General features: G+C 53.4%; 3 protein-coding genes across 3 annotated transcripts; 2 read left to right on the plus strand and 1 right to left on the minus strand.

The window, feature by feature from the left end:
* Nucleotides 1–19: 19 nt before the first annotated feature.
* On the plus strand, nucleotides 20–1,027 carry CSUI_009403 (uncharacterized protein; the record flags this gene model as incomplete). The annotated part of the gene is made up of 1 exon (XM_068069519.1): nucleotides 20–1,027. A coding segment is annotated over exon 1 (159 nt), but the record flags the coding sequence as incomplete, so codon positions are not given.
* A 632-nt stretch (nucleotides 1,028–1,659) lies between these two features.
* Nucleotides 1,660–7,779, plus strand: CSUI_009404 (uncharacterized protein). Its single transcript, XM_068069520.1, has 5 exons — nucleotides 1,660–3,426; nucleotides 4,090–5,503; nucleotides 6,048–6,081; nucleotides 6,749–6,952; nucleotides 7,655–7,779. Exons 1-2 carry the CDS (start codon nucleotides 3,075–3,077, stop codon nucleotides 4,767–4,769), a joined length of 1,032 nt encoding a protein of 343 aa, XP_067918504.1. The 5' UTR covers nucleotides 1,660–3,074; the 3' UTR covers nucleotides 4,770–5,503; nucleotides 6,048–6,081; nucleotides 6,749–6,952; nucleotides 7,655–7,779.
* Nucleotides 7,780–9,499: 1,720 nt separating this feature from the next.
* On the minus strand, nucleotides 9,500–11,912 carry CSUI_009405 (uncharacterized protein). The gene has a single exon (XM_068069521.1). It carries the CDS (start codon nucleotides 9,756–9,758, stop codon nucleotides 9,552–9,554), a length of 207 nt encoding a protein of 68 aa, XP_067918505.1. The 5' UTR covers nucleotides 9,759–11,912; the 3' UTR covers nucleotides 9,500–9,551.
* Between the last annotated feature and the right edge of the window lie 12 nt (nucleotides 11,913–11,924).

Genomic DNA, 11,924 nt, shown 5'->3' on the forward strand with positions numbered 1-11,924 from the left:
AGTGCCTGCTCCGGGAACTGCTGTGGACTATCCCAGAGGAAGATGAGGAGGAGGAGGTGGTGGTGGCGTCACGCAGCAGTTCCCGGAGCAGGCACTGATAGGGCAGAACAAGTCGCTTGAGTGCTGCGACGGCCTGCAGCAAAGAGCCGAGCCCTCTCCGCTCTCCGTTCGATCGACGCTGTTTAGGCACGACAGGCAGCAACACAAAAACACACCCCGGCGCTGTGGATCGAGGACGTTGCTTATGCGTCAACGCTACGACCCACCGGGAAACCGTAGAGGTGTGTAGGGCGTAACAGGCCGAGAGCCGGGAGAAAAGGCTCAGCGCTTCTTCGCTCCGCTCTGAATGAAGCTGACTTCGAGTCGTGGACAGCACGCGGATCCCCCAGGTAGGAGGGCTGCGTGTATTTTGACTGGCTGAATCCAGTAGGCAAACCGGTGCGCTCCTCCGGGAACCCAGCAAACTGGCAGAAACTTCCACCTTCATTTGAACATCTATGTGACTTCCTAAAGGTGCGTTGTTGCGTGGGCTTGCATTCTCGTGGGGGAAGCGCGTCCTCGCGCTAGCTCGAGATTGCTATATCCGATGGAGGTGAAGCTGGGTGAGGCGTCGTTGTTGCCAGTGTGCGGCAGCGCGCCTCTGTCACTGCTGTGTGAACCAGCGGCCTCCTATCTCGCCAGGTTAGTTGGGCCGGCGTGGTCAGGGAGTGCGCGAAGGCGGTCCGCCATGAAGTAAAAATCTCGCTTTTGTGTACGTATGGCGAGAACCCGCCCAGGGCTCCGACGCTGCCCAGGCTAGCAGGCAAAGCGGTGGTTGGTACCACGAACTCGCCACTGGAGACAGGAGAGCCTTTCCGGCTGTGGTGGATGCGAAACGCAGAGTTGGGCAGCTGTTGCAGTGGACAAAGCCAAACGAACGAGTCTCAAGCGGCTATTGTACTGAGAGACGAAGTGTCAAGGGTGAGAGAGCTGCGGTTCCGAAAACGCTGTCAGCCGCCTGAAAAACTGCATGCCTGTGCAAGGGTCTTTTTCAGTACTGCGCATCTCGTGAACCCGGCACCGTTCGATGGGGATGCGGGCCTTTCTTTCACCCGTCTACTAGCGGCCAGCGCGATATCGAACTATCGTGTGGCTTGGTCCTCTCCAGAGTTCCTGAGTACAACTTGCTGGCTTCCGGCTGCAGGCTCGAGGAAAAGCTGCACCGGAAGACGCGGCGACGGTTTTCGGGGCTGCGATAATAGTTGGCGCGCCCCTCTCAGCACTGCTTAGCGCCAGCACAATGAGCGAGCCACATCGCCTCCGGACCCGGTAGCCTGTGTAGACCTGCTATAGGGAATGACGCATCGCCGGGCGTACTACACGACGAGCGCGTCGGGCTCTGGATCCCGGTGCGGTGAGGTGGAATGCCGATAGGCTTGTCTAACGAGGAACGTGTGCACTTGACTTCTGTAGCTGACCGGACAGAGCTGCAAATTGGGTATTTAGAAGCTGGGGCTTTCGCTTGTTCCTTAAGTACCTAGGACACTCTCCACGAGTAGCGCTTTAGTCGTCTCATGTAAGAAGACAGGACACCCAGCTTTCATCGAAGAGCAACGAAAAGGTCAGGCCCGCCAAGCGATACGGGTCGGTGATGTTCAGTTGACGCGATTCTGCGGGAATCTATCACTTCTCCTTCCTGCTCTTGCTACGCGCCGCCGAGCTTGTTCAGCACAAGAGTAGAAGCACCTCTCCTGACAGAAGCATTCTTTTCCGGAGCTAACATTTTGTCTTATTTCAACACTCCCGGATGCCACCCTGGTGTCCGCTGTCGCGCGACGTCGGAGAGTGTCAACCTCAACCGGCTTGTCCTGCATGCATGCACGCTCCTCGCAGATGCCTGTGTCGCTCGTTTCCCCTTCTTTCTTAGCGTTGGGAAATTCATTTGCTTGAGTTAGCGCCGCTTCCAGTGAGGGCTGTTCACTTACAGTCGCATTGTCGTCTCATTCTCCGCCTGTTCCTTCGTAGCCGTTCACTGTCCCGTTTGTCACGGGCGCTGCTGGTTCTTTCGCGTTGTGCAGTTCGTCCGTCGCGCCGGTGAATAGTCTTAGCAATCACCTAGCGCCGTCGTGACTCGACTCTGGGTCGTTTTCTCACCGGGGTGGCAGGGACAGAGGGAGGAACCGTGTGTCGTTGTTTCCAGTTTGAGTATTCTGTATCAGAGAGAGGCGTATTATACCCAGAACATGAGGACACGCCAGCGCAGAGGCTTGCGGCCACCTAATTGTTCCAGGAGCTTAGCGGCACTCGCCACGTTCTTTGCGTTTCGCTGAAGTGGTCACCAGCTGTCCCTTGTCGTCATTGAGTGCCACGTGCACTCTGGCCCTCGCACGGCTGCTTTTTTTCGTGGCAGTCAGCAGAGTAATACTATGGAATTCCGACTTCCCGACACAACCGCGCAAGTCCGTCACGCGCATCAAATTGATTGCCACGTTCCCAACCGACACACGGGTGATGGTCTCAAAGGACACTAGGGGCACTAAGCTGAGATATGGGTTCCTCCATGCCATTGGATGGTTGTGGTGGCTCGCCGTCTTATCACAAATCAGAGAGAAAAACGGAATCGGCGCAGCAAGACATAACTTTCTAATAACGTCAACTACCCCACACGCGCAAGCCGCTGAGCCAGGATTAGCGGGAGTGCTACACGTTCTAGTGGTCAACGTGAGCCTAGAGGATAGGCGGGAGCCCGACCTATCTGTGGTCCGCACCCTTTTTCGGCTTCCTCTCAACATCCTCTCTCGATTCCTTCTTGCGTACGGAGAAACTTCACATTTGTATGAGTTGTCTTTTCTCGACATGTGCTTCTTCATCCTGTGTTCTCTCGTGACTGGCGTCAGTCACTCACATCTAGGAGGCGAATAGGAACTTGAGTCCGGCTACAGAGTTCTTGGACAAAACGGGCTGTCATCTACTAGAGCTGCTCGCGCCATCCGCTCAACTTCTTTTGACCTCCTTTCTTTTTCATGAAGACAACGACAGCACCCATTTTGTCCTTGTTTCCTTGGAGCTTCGAGTGGGACAGAAGCCAATAGAAGATGCCGCAGCAGGCACCTGAGCACCCACAGCGAGCCATTCGTAGGTGTGGTGATATCTGGAAAGGACGATATAGACCGACTCTTTTGCCGGGTCGAGCTCGTGCGATGGAAGCGGATATGCGTCGCCTTCTTTCTGAGTTTGTTTCAATGGTTAGGACCGACAGAGTTACTCGGTCCGTTTCTTGTGATACGGAACTTGGACGGGAGGAGAACTCAGGACGGTTCATGGTAGAAGGCGCATTCGAAGTAGTCTCCTATCTTGTTTTCAAGCATCGCTTCTCATGTATTCATCAGGCAGCGCTTCTTGAGACTCAAGAGGAAGTGTGGCAGCTACTTCTGTTGGTCTGGCAAGGTAAGGAAGAAAGCTTGCGTATCTGGTCTCTTTACGATCGCCGGGGGACCTGACAGCTCTCCGAGTGACTTGGTGTCGCTACACTGCTCCATTCGTGTCTCTTTAGAAACTTTGGGGAGGGAAGAAGCTCTCTTGTTCGGGGCGGGCAGACATCAAGGAGTCTGAAACTAGCGATGGACCTTGCGAGAAAGCACCGCGGTTGAATATGTACAAGTCTCAGTGCCTAGCGTCGGCCAACTGGTAGGTGCTCTGACTAGCTATGGAGTGTCCTCTCTCAGTCTGCCTCTTATTTCGAAAACCAGCTGGACTCATGGCGAGTATGAGGCCACATCGCATATGTCTCGTCTAGTAAGCATGCGCTATTCTGAAACTACTCAGAATAACGTCAAGTTTGTGTTCCTCTGCATATGTGTGTGTGTGGAGAATCCTGTCTGCTCCCCTTTCGGGTATCACTCCTGCTGCGTATAGAGTGATGAGGGGGAGGAGGAAGGAGGCAGACAGTCGAATGGTGTGTAGCGTGTGGTCCTTTTACCGCCTTCGTCGGGGCTAGTTCATTTCAACTGTACGACGAAGGCGAAAAGAAACCCAAAGCACCCAGAGAACTTACTCTGGCCGTATTTTGTGCTCGTCATCCATACGTTCTGAATTTCTGTCATTTGCCAGATATCTTGAGAGACCCTTTGGTACCTTCGGCAACGTCTTTACCGTCCTCTTATGCCAGCCTAGCCGAGCCGCCTTCGTCTGGAGCTGGCTGTGATGATCTCACTCGGTCCGCTATCCATCAGTCTTCTTGTCAAGGTCCTGCTAGCCGGGCCCCACACGACGTACTCTGCTCCAATGAAGAGGGCGCTTCACGTACACACAAGGGTAATGGGAGCGTCCCACTACTGGGTGACGAAGCGCACACAGAGGAGTCCGTCTTCCTCTACCGTGTGGGGTGTGTTCTTCTTCTACCGTGGCTTCTGTACACTGCACCAGGGCCCCAGGGCGCACACCGAGAAGGCCTGGGACACGTCTCAAGCAGCGCTTTGCAGAGCCAGGGAAGCGCTGGTGATTTCAATGGTTCATCTCAGAATCAGTCTGCTGGCCGCTCCTCCGCTGAGGCCTCCACGAGTGGGCCGCCTCAGGAAAGCCCAGCGCACCGGAGAGAACGAGAGAAGAGAGATACCGCGCAGGTGGCCGAGAAGGACGTGCGAGATCTTCAAGAGGTCGAGAGCCACGGGGTCGAAGAAGAGACCTGTGACGGGGCCTCTCAGACTGGACAACAAGCAGTCCTGCCAGTCGCAGCCTTGGTATCCATTGGTGAGGGGAGGCCGGAGAACTGCGTAGGTTACTTCAGATAACGGTGGCTTTTTTCAGGTGGATCCAGAAGTATACCCGGGGGGTGATCACGTACCGGGAAACCCCAGCCCTAAGCTCTAGCGTGCTGTGAGATGTGGCACTAGTTATTTCGCATTCCAGACTAGACGTTATATCGCGCTTTCTTTTCTGAGATTCCACTGTGTTGGGAAGCCCTCTCTCTGACGTAGGTGCAGATTCCTTTTCCACGCGGGAGCTGTATGAAAACATTCATTTTCCCTCCCTTTGCCAAGAGCGCATTTGTCCTGGTGTTCAGGACTCCATTCACGCTGCTTTCGTACACAAAACTTGACAGTAGCTGTTGAGCTGCTGGTAACCTGTGGTTTCTCCGTGGGTGCCGGCGACTCTAACAGTAGCTATGGCTAGACCTTTGACAGGTGATGTACGAAGACAGCGGTTGTTTTCAGGTGAATAAGAGTGTTTAGGGGAGTGAAGATCCGGTGGAAGCCGGCGTGTAGGAGCGGACTAGGTACTGTGCACGCTTGACCTCATTCAATCTCTGAATGGGAAATTTCTCTGCAGACAATCTCGAGTTGATGGTTCGAGTCGCTCAGACTTGCGTCGCAAGAGGAGTGCTTTTGGATGCTGCGCGAGTGATAAAGTTCTTGTGGGAGTTGGGACATCTTCGCGCTGGACTGTATGAGGAGGCGGAAGAAGCCTGCGACAGACGTGGCCAGCCTGTGGGAGTGAACAAGCGCTTCCTATCTGCTTGTCTTCAGTACGCTGAAGAGCTTCACGATTGCTGCTGCATACAAAGAGCTGGTCTTTAGGGATCTGTTGCCGTCGGAGGTATCACGAAGCTTGTACCCTTTTTATTGTCGATCCTCTGACAAGAGCAGTGCGTGGCATTCTTTGGAGGTCGGGAAGAAGACGTGACCTGCTTTTCATACCACCATCGTCGTAAAGATGATATTCCGGTGTCACATGACTGAGGCACTCCAAACTACGTAGGGCCGGCCGTGGAACGAAAGTTTCGCTGAGTCGTCAAGTCAGGAGACTAAACTGTATACAGAGCAATGGAGGGATGGTCTCTATGTGTTATTGCTTCGTCTCTTATCGTAGTAGATAGTGTTTTGCTGTAGAATTTCTGTACGGCCATTGAAGCTGTCGTGTTTAGATAGAGCTCATGTCATTTCAGCCTTCTCCTTTGTCGTTCGTCGTTTCTTCTCAGTGCTTCACGCGCTCCTTGACGTGTCGTGAGGCAGCCCACTTGTCACCGGCACTTCCTGTTCCGCTGCACCGATGTTTCTGTTTGCGTGCAGGCGGCAGCATCTTCTCATTGAACGGCCTCACGCGGTGAGTTAGTTCCCCTTCGTCGGTGGCGCCTCTGATATCCCGGCGCGAAGACGATTGGCAGCGATGACAGCTTTCAGGTATCACTTTGGGCAGCGCCCGCAGGCGGGTCTGCGGGACAACAAACGGAGAAGGACTGGAGCGTAAACCGTCGTTACCTCTACGGTCGTTTTTGAGAAGAGTCACGTGCAGGCTCTCCCCGTCTCTACTGACTTGTTGGGGTTGCCTCAAGGGAAGGAGAATCCGACAACCTTGCGTATCGTACATTACAGGGAGTGATGAACGAACGTGCAGGGTGTCCGTCGGCATCAGCTTCGTTTCCCACTTGTTTAAGGAAGATGAGTAAAGCGACACGTGTTGTAACAGTGGTCTTTGCGACTCGCGGGCCTTCATCACAATGACATGCCTGTCTGATGAAGTTCAATTAGCTGGCCGTCTGTCTTTTCTTCCTTTGCCTACTAGCTGGAGTCCAGGACTTCTGAGTGAGCGCGCGATGCTGTGGGACGGTCTCTGTTGTGTCCTAGTAAAGAAGCTGGGGCTGTGCTTTAATGTCAATCGACTGTCTATGCTTTTGTGACCGTTGTGAGGCAACAGCCCGCGGTGTTCCTTCATTTGGGAGAATCGCATCTGTGTGTGTCTTTCTCCATGACTATCGTGTGCGCTTGTCAAGGCCAACATCCGCGCAAGAGTTGAGGGCAGCACCCTGCCGCTTCTTCATCTTCTTGGCCGGACTTCTAGTGGTCGAGAATCTCCGGTGGGTCACAGGCTGGGTGAGACAAGAGATGGATCCAGGACCAGACATGCCATCTTCGGAGCTTCTCAAGCGTCCCGACAACTACACAACTGCTTGCAAGCGTCCCTCGCGACGTTGAAGGTGAGCGCGTTTTGTCGATTTAACGCAAGCGGACGAGCAATCTTCTACTGCGAAGTATACGTTTCCAGTACTGGAGACGATGCTGTTCACTGCTTGTGGAACATTGATATGGCTGGGTTGGTGAACCACGTTGCTGTTGTTGGTGTTCTATCAGTTGCTGTTTGGATACAGTTTACCCGTGGCCGCATTCTGTGGCATCAGAAGGCAGTCACAAACCGGTGTACATCCAGTATTTGAAAACAAATCACCAATTTCTTTGTGCGAGACACAGCCCTAAAGGATTAGCCCTCACTGAAGTCAGATAGTCTGCTTCTTATGACCTCTGCGTGATGCGATGAGAGCTCAGAAGGGTTCCTGGCACAGCTTACAGCTCGTGCAGTAAACAGAAAAATCACAGGCGCCGAGTATGTGGGGGAGCCCAGTGGTGTGCAGGCAGTGGTAAGTTCCGCCCGACTGGACTGCTCTCCACACTTCGGCGCTTCTCCTGCGCATGACGAGGTTGAACGCCTAGGGCACCGGACGACAGCCGCGTCCCAACTCTGCTGTGTAAGCGGAAGACGCCTGCGGATGGAAAGCGGTTCTGCGCGCTCGGGGGTTTTTGTGTAGAGCAGCGTACTATTTATCATCCCTCTGTATGCACATATGAACGCTCAGGGCTCCTTAAACACTGCCGTAGCTATGGCTTGTCGTCTTTTTTCTCAGCGGCTAGAGGAAGAAGAGCCTCTCCCTTGGGCAGCAAGCCAACAGGGCCAAGCTGCTTCGGGCACGGCTAGCTGCGGCCCCCCGGGGTGACGTCGGGGTGTCAGGGGTATAACACGAGAAAGGGGCAGGTTACTTATATTCTACCGCTCGCTCTTCGGAAGCGGTGTGGCATGTGAGCTGCTCTAGCCTTTACACGACGAGGTTGCGTTGGCAAGGACAATGAATATCTGTTGGCGCGGTTCTCCTTTTCTGTCGAAGCTCCCTGCCGTCTTCGGCCTGGCAGATACAAAGCCCGCAAAGGCGTCTTCGGCCAGTCCTCGGCGAGGAGGTGCTAGTGAAGCTACCCGTGTATCCTCAGTGCACGCGTATACATACGTACATATATATATATATATTTCTCTACTTCCGTCCCAGAGTTCGCGGGAGTTCACTTTACCCGCGTGTGGGCGGGGAAACCTGGGTTGTCGTCTTTGTGGAGAAAATAGCGTATCACGACTGTCTCAACAGATAGGAGCTAGGGAGAAGGACATTCACTGAAATAAGAGGAGCCTGCAAGTGAATGTACTCGGTGTCTCAGGGTCGCCGAAGGTGCGGAGAAGACGTTGATTTTTCAAAAGGAGCGGCCGAACGGTCCGGTTTCTTGGAAGCTGTAGAGAAAGTGTCGTCCCAGTTCATTTAGACCCAGCGCCTTGCGGAATCCTTTTTATGTCAGATTTTTCTACAAGGCCACGGGAAGGTTGGCTGTTGTTTGTGCGGCTTTGACTTGTCTGCCTTGCTATGCGGCACCAATTTATCAGAGGCACACACACTGGTGTGTACAGGTTCCTTTTTTATACGTGCCCGTGGCTGCGAAGTGTTCAGCCCTGCCGCTTACGATCTGTTGAGTTTGTGACAAACAGTGGTCTGAACGTTGATCCCGGTGATGGAAGTGTACTTTCACCCTACGTTACAGGAATGTTTTGGCCCTGTTGTAATGACCCAGGAAGGGTTGTACTTTTAAGTTCCTGCACCCGACACCGATTTGTCCGAAATCAAGGCAGACCCACCGGGCGTGATTCTGCCGTGCTGATCTGCGTAAGTCGGGAGTCTGCTGTCGAATGGCCGCATGAGGCGGTAAAGAGTCGAAGCTGATGAGAGCGGCGTTGGAAGAACTTGTTGCACTCCCTCTTCGCCGACCAGACGACGGGTTATGGCTCTTTGCAACGCCACACTACCACATGAGGACACGCACTACGAGAAGCGCTTGTGCATCCGGATTTTGAGTCTTTCCAAGCAATTTCACCTGCCCTGCCCCTTGTTGCTCGCCGTTACACAAAGCTGCATATGTCTTTTGTCACGCCCCTCCGGCGGAGCAGCGTTACCAAGGTCCTGTGAACGTTTTTGCTACGCCTGCTCTTCGATTGACAGGAGTAGCCTCGAAAGAAATTACGAGTGTCAAAACACCCTCTTCCCTCGCGATGCTGTCGAACTACGCGGGTCACGGACTTCCCGAAGAACAATCAATTTGCTAGACTGACAAGTCGAAACTCCGTGCAACCTGAAAGAACAGAAGTAGGCTACCCCAGCTGTAATAGTATACGAGCCGAGCCGGGGCCAGTACAACCCCATTGTGACGTCACTGCAGACTAACAGGTTGAGAGTCAGCAACAAGCAATGTCGCGAGTGCCTGCCGCGTTAGGAATTGTGCGTCAGTCAAGCACGTTTGAGCAAGCTGGTTAAGCCCAGGTGAACACCGAGGCTGCGAAACGGGACACACCACGGTGAGAAAGAAACAAGCTGACGTGAGGAAGATCAGGAACTGGCTTCGCACGCCCCAGAAAAGCACTACATTGCTGTCAAAAATAAGAAGCCAACGGACCGGCAAAACATGAAACCGCGAGTTCCACAAGTGTGAACTTCAGCACGAGTCAAGAGAGAGAGATTCACCTGTGAAGCAGGGAAGACGCAGAAACCTAGTGAGTTCCTTAAGCCATAGCACACGGCCTGGGCGTCTAGCCCGACAAGTCAAAGCTTTTTCTTTGGTACAAAACAAATGTAGCAAAACAGCATCCGGACGGGCAGTCCACGGGAAGACACACGCAGAACGCGATTTGCACTCTCCCATCGACACGCGGGGGCAGCGTCCCTTTGTTCTCAGCGGCAGTCACTTCGGACCAGACAGGTGTCCCGGGCTGTGCCTAGTAAGGATTGACGCCATTCACCTGAGTGTTGCACAGATGGTTTTGGATACGGTGGCAACGAGAGATTCCCTTTGTAGGACGAATTGAAGCCACTGCACCCTGGTCTGTCTAAGGCACCTTATATCCCAGCAGCTTGTCGGCGGAGCGCTGACACGTGTTCGTGTGTAAACCCTCCCTATGTTCACTGGCTCCGACATGCGCACTTTCAGCACTCAAGCGCGCTCTCTCTCCCGCTACAGCTTCCCGGACTGAAACTAAGGAGACCTTCGTGAACGAGCCGCGCATGCAAGAATCTGTGTAAAAACACCGAACCGGCACACTGCCGGCGGGCAAATAAGCAAGACAGCCCCGCTGCTGCGCCCCAACATCGACTGCTCGGGAAAGCCTAACGGAAGGTCAGGTGAGGCCGGATCATGGCCGTACGGCTAAGAAAACTGAGGATCCCCATAGTTTCCGGACACTCCCACATCTCTTTTAAAAGACAACAACACATGAAGGCTGTACATTCCGCACTTGGAAGAAGAGAACGCCGCTGAGCCGTAGGCCGCAGTCCCTTAGAGAAGACCACCTCCATGCCTCCCATTCCCACCCTCCAAACTACTCTAGCGACAACCACTTTACCACCGCTACAGGCCAGTCCAACGTAAAAAGTGGACGTACACTCGAGAACACACGACACACACTCATACTAGTATTGTGTCTATATCCGAAGTTCCCCTTTCCTGTCGGCAGATTGGCCATCCAGTGCGCCTGCTACCTCTACAACATCAATGACAGTCGCTGATTCATGCTGAGGGACAACAACACCACGAAGAAAAAAAAGAATACCATTAAGGGAAGCCCTGCTGAACGCTGCACTTTGACCGCGACCCCGAACTCTCCGTGGGCTAGAATGATGGCCCGAAAAAGTTCACGCCCTCCTGATCTACCCGAAAGCGCGCCGAACACCGGCGCAATAGCCTCAACAAGTAAGGCAGGAACACAAACGCTGTGTTTTGCCTCAGAAAATGAACACGAGTGTAGGCAATTCTTTCCGCACGTGAAGTGGAGCAGGAATCAGAGTACCCCCGAGTGACTATCCAAGCAGCTACCTGCAACCGCCCGCGCTATACACACGGCAGATGAACGACAAACGATGATAAACGCGGGCTGGCAGCGGAATGTTAATATGATAGAGAGCAACGGAACTGCACTATCACACGCGTACAGACGCAGGTTCACAAAGTGCACGGTAACACGCACGTCTTGGAGCCGCACTCAACCGTATGCTAGAAAGCGCGACGATTTGCTTGATCAGAGGGTCCTTCCACAAAGCCACTCAACACAGTTCCACATCCTCTGAAGACTAACGAATAGAGCAATTCACGAATCCCCTGCCAGACTGTTGAGCTCCCTTTTCTTCTCAGCGCTAAACCAGTTAGACTCACAATCATCCACTCAGTGCTTCAGGCACAAGACAGTCCGACGGTGGAGCAAAGCACAAAGTAATTATGATGACTTTCCTTCAATGTGCATCTGCCCCTGACTCCATGGTAGAGAAGACACTGTATGGCCGTGACATCAGAAAAACTACAGATTGGTGACAGATACCACCTGAGCATTCGCAGCGAATGAGCTGCATAAAGTTCTATAGCTGAAAGGCGGCATTGCATGCAAAAGCCGTTTTCGTGCAGTGAAGATCAGATTACAGAAGCGTCAAGTCTTATGACCACCTCACCCAGATGTAATAGCAAACGACCGTCAAAGACGACAGCGTCCGCACTCCGCTGCCTCTAATCACAGCAATCAGCTCATGGCTGCGCGTAGGCTCTACGATGCACTGCTGACTACGGAATACTGATAGCGCTATACACGGCTGCCTGTCCACGCCATATATAACTAGAGACCCGCCAAGACCTTCCAGCAACTGTAGTTATTTCTCTGACAGTCTGATACTCTCATCGGCAGGTGCTAAATCAGCAGCGGTGTCCAGCCTGCAACGAGAGGTGAGACGCCTCCAGGCACGAGAACAAAACCTAAAAAATGACTGAACAAGTTGAACGTTGCTTCGCATACGCCAGCACACGTCTACATAGAAGAGAAAGGGGGGG

This window comes from Cystoisospora suis (assembly GCF_002600585.1).
Source record: "Cystoisospora suis strain Wien I chromosome Unknown contig_5606, whole genome shotgun sequence".
NCBI lineage: Eukaryota > Apicomplexa > Conoidasida > Eucoccidiorida > Sarcocystidae > Cystoisospora > Cystoisospora suis.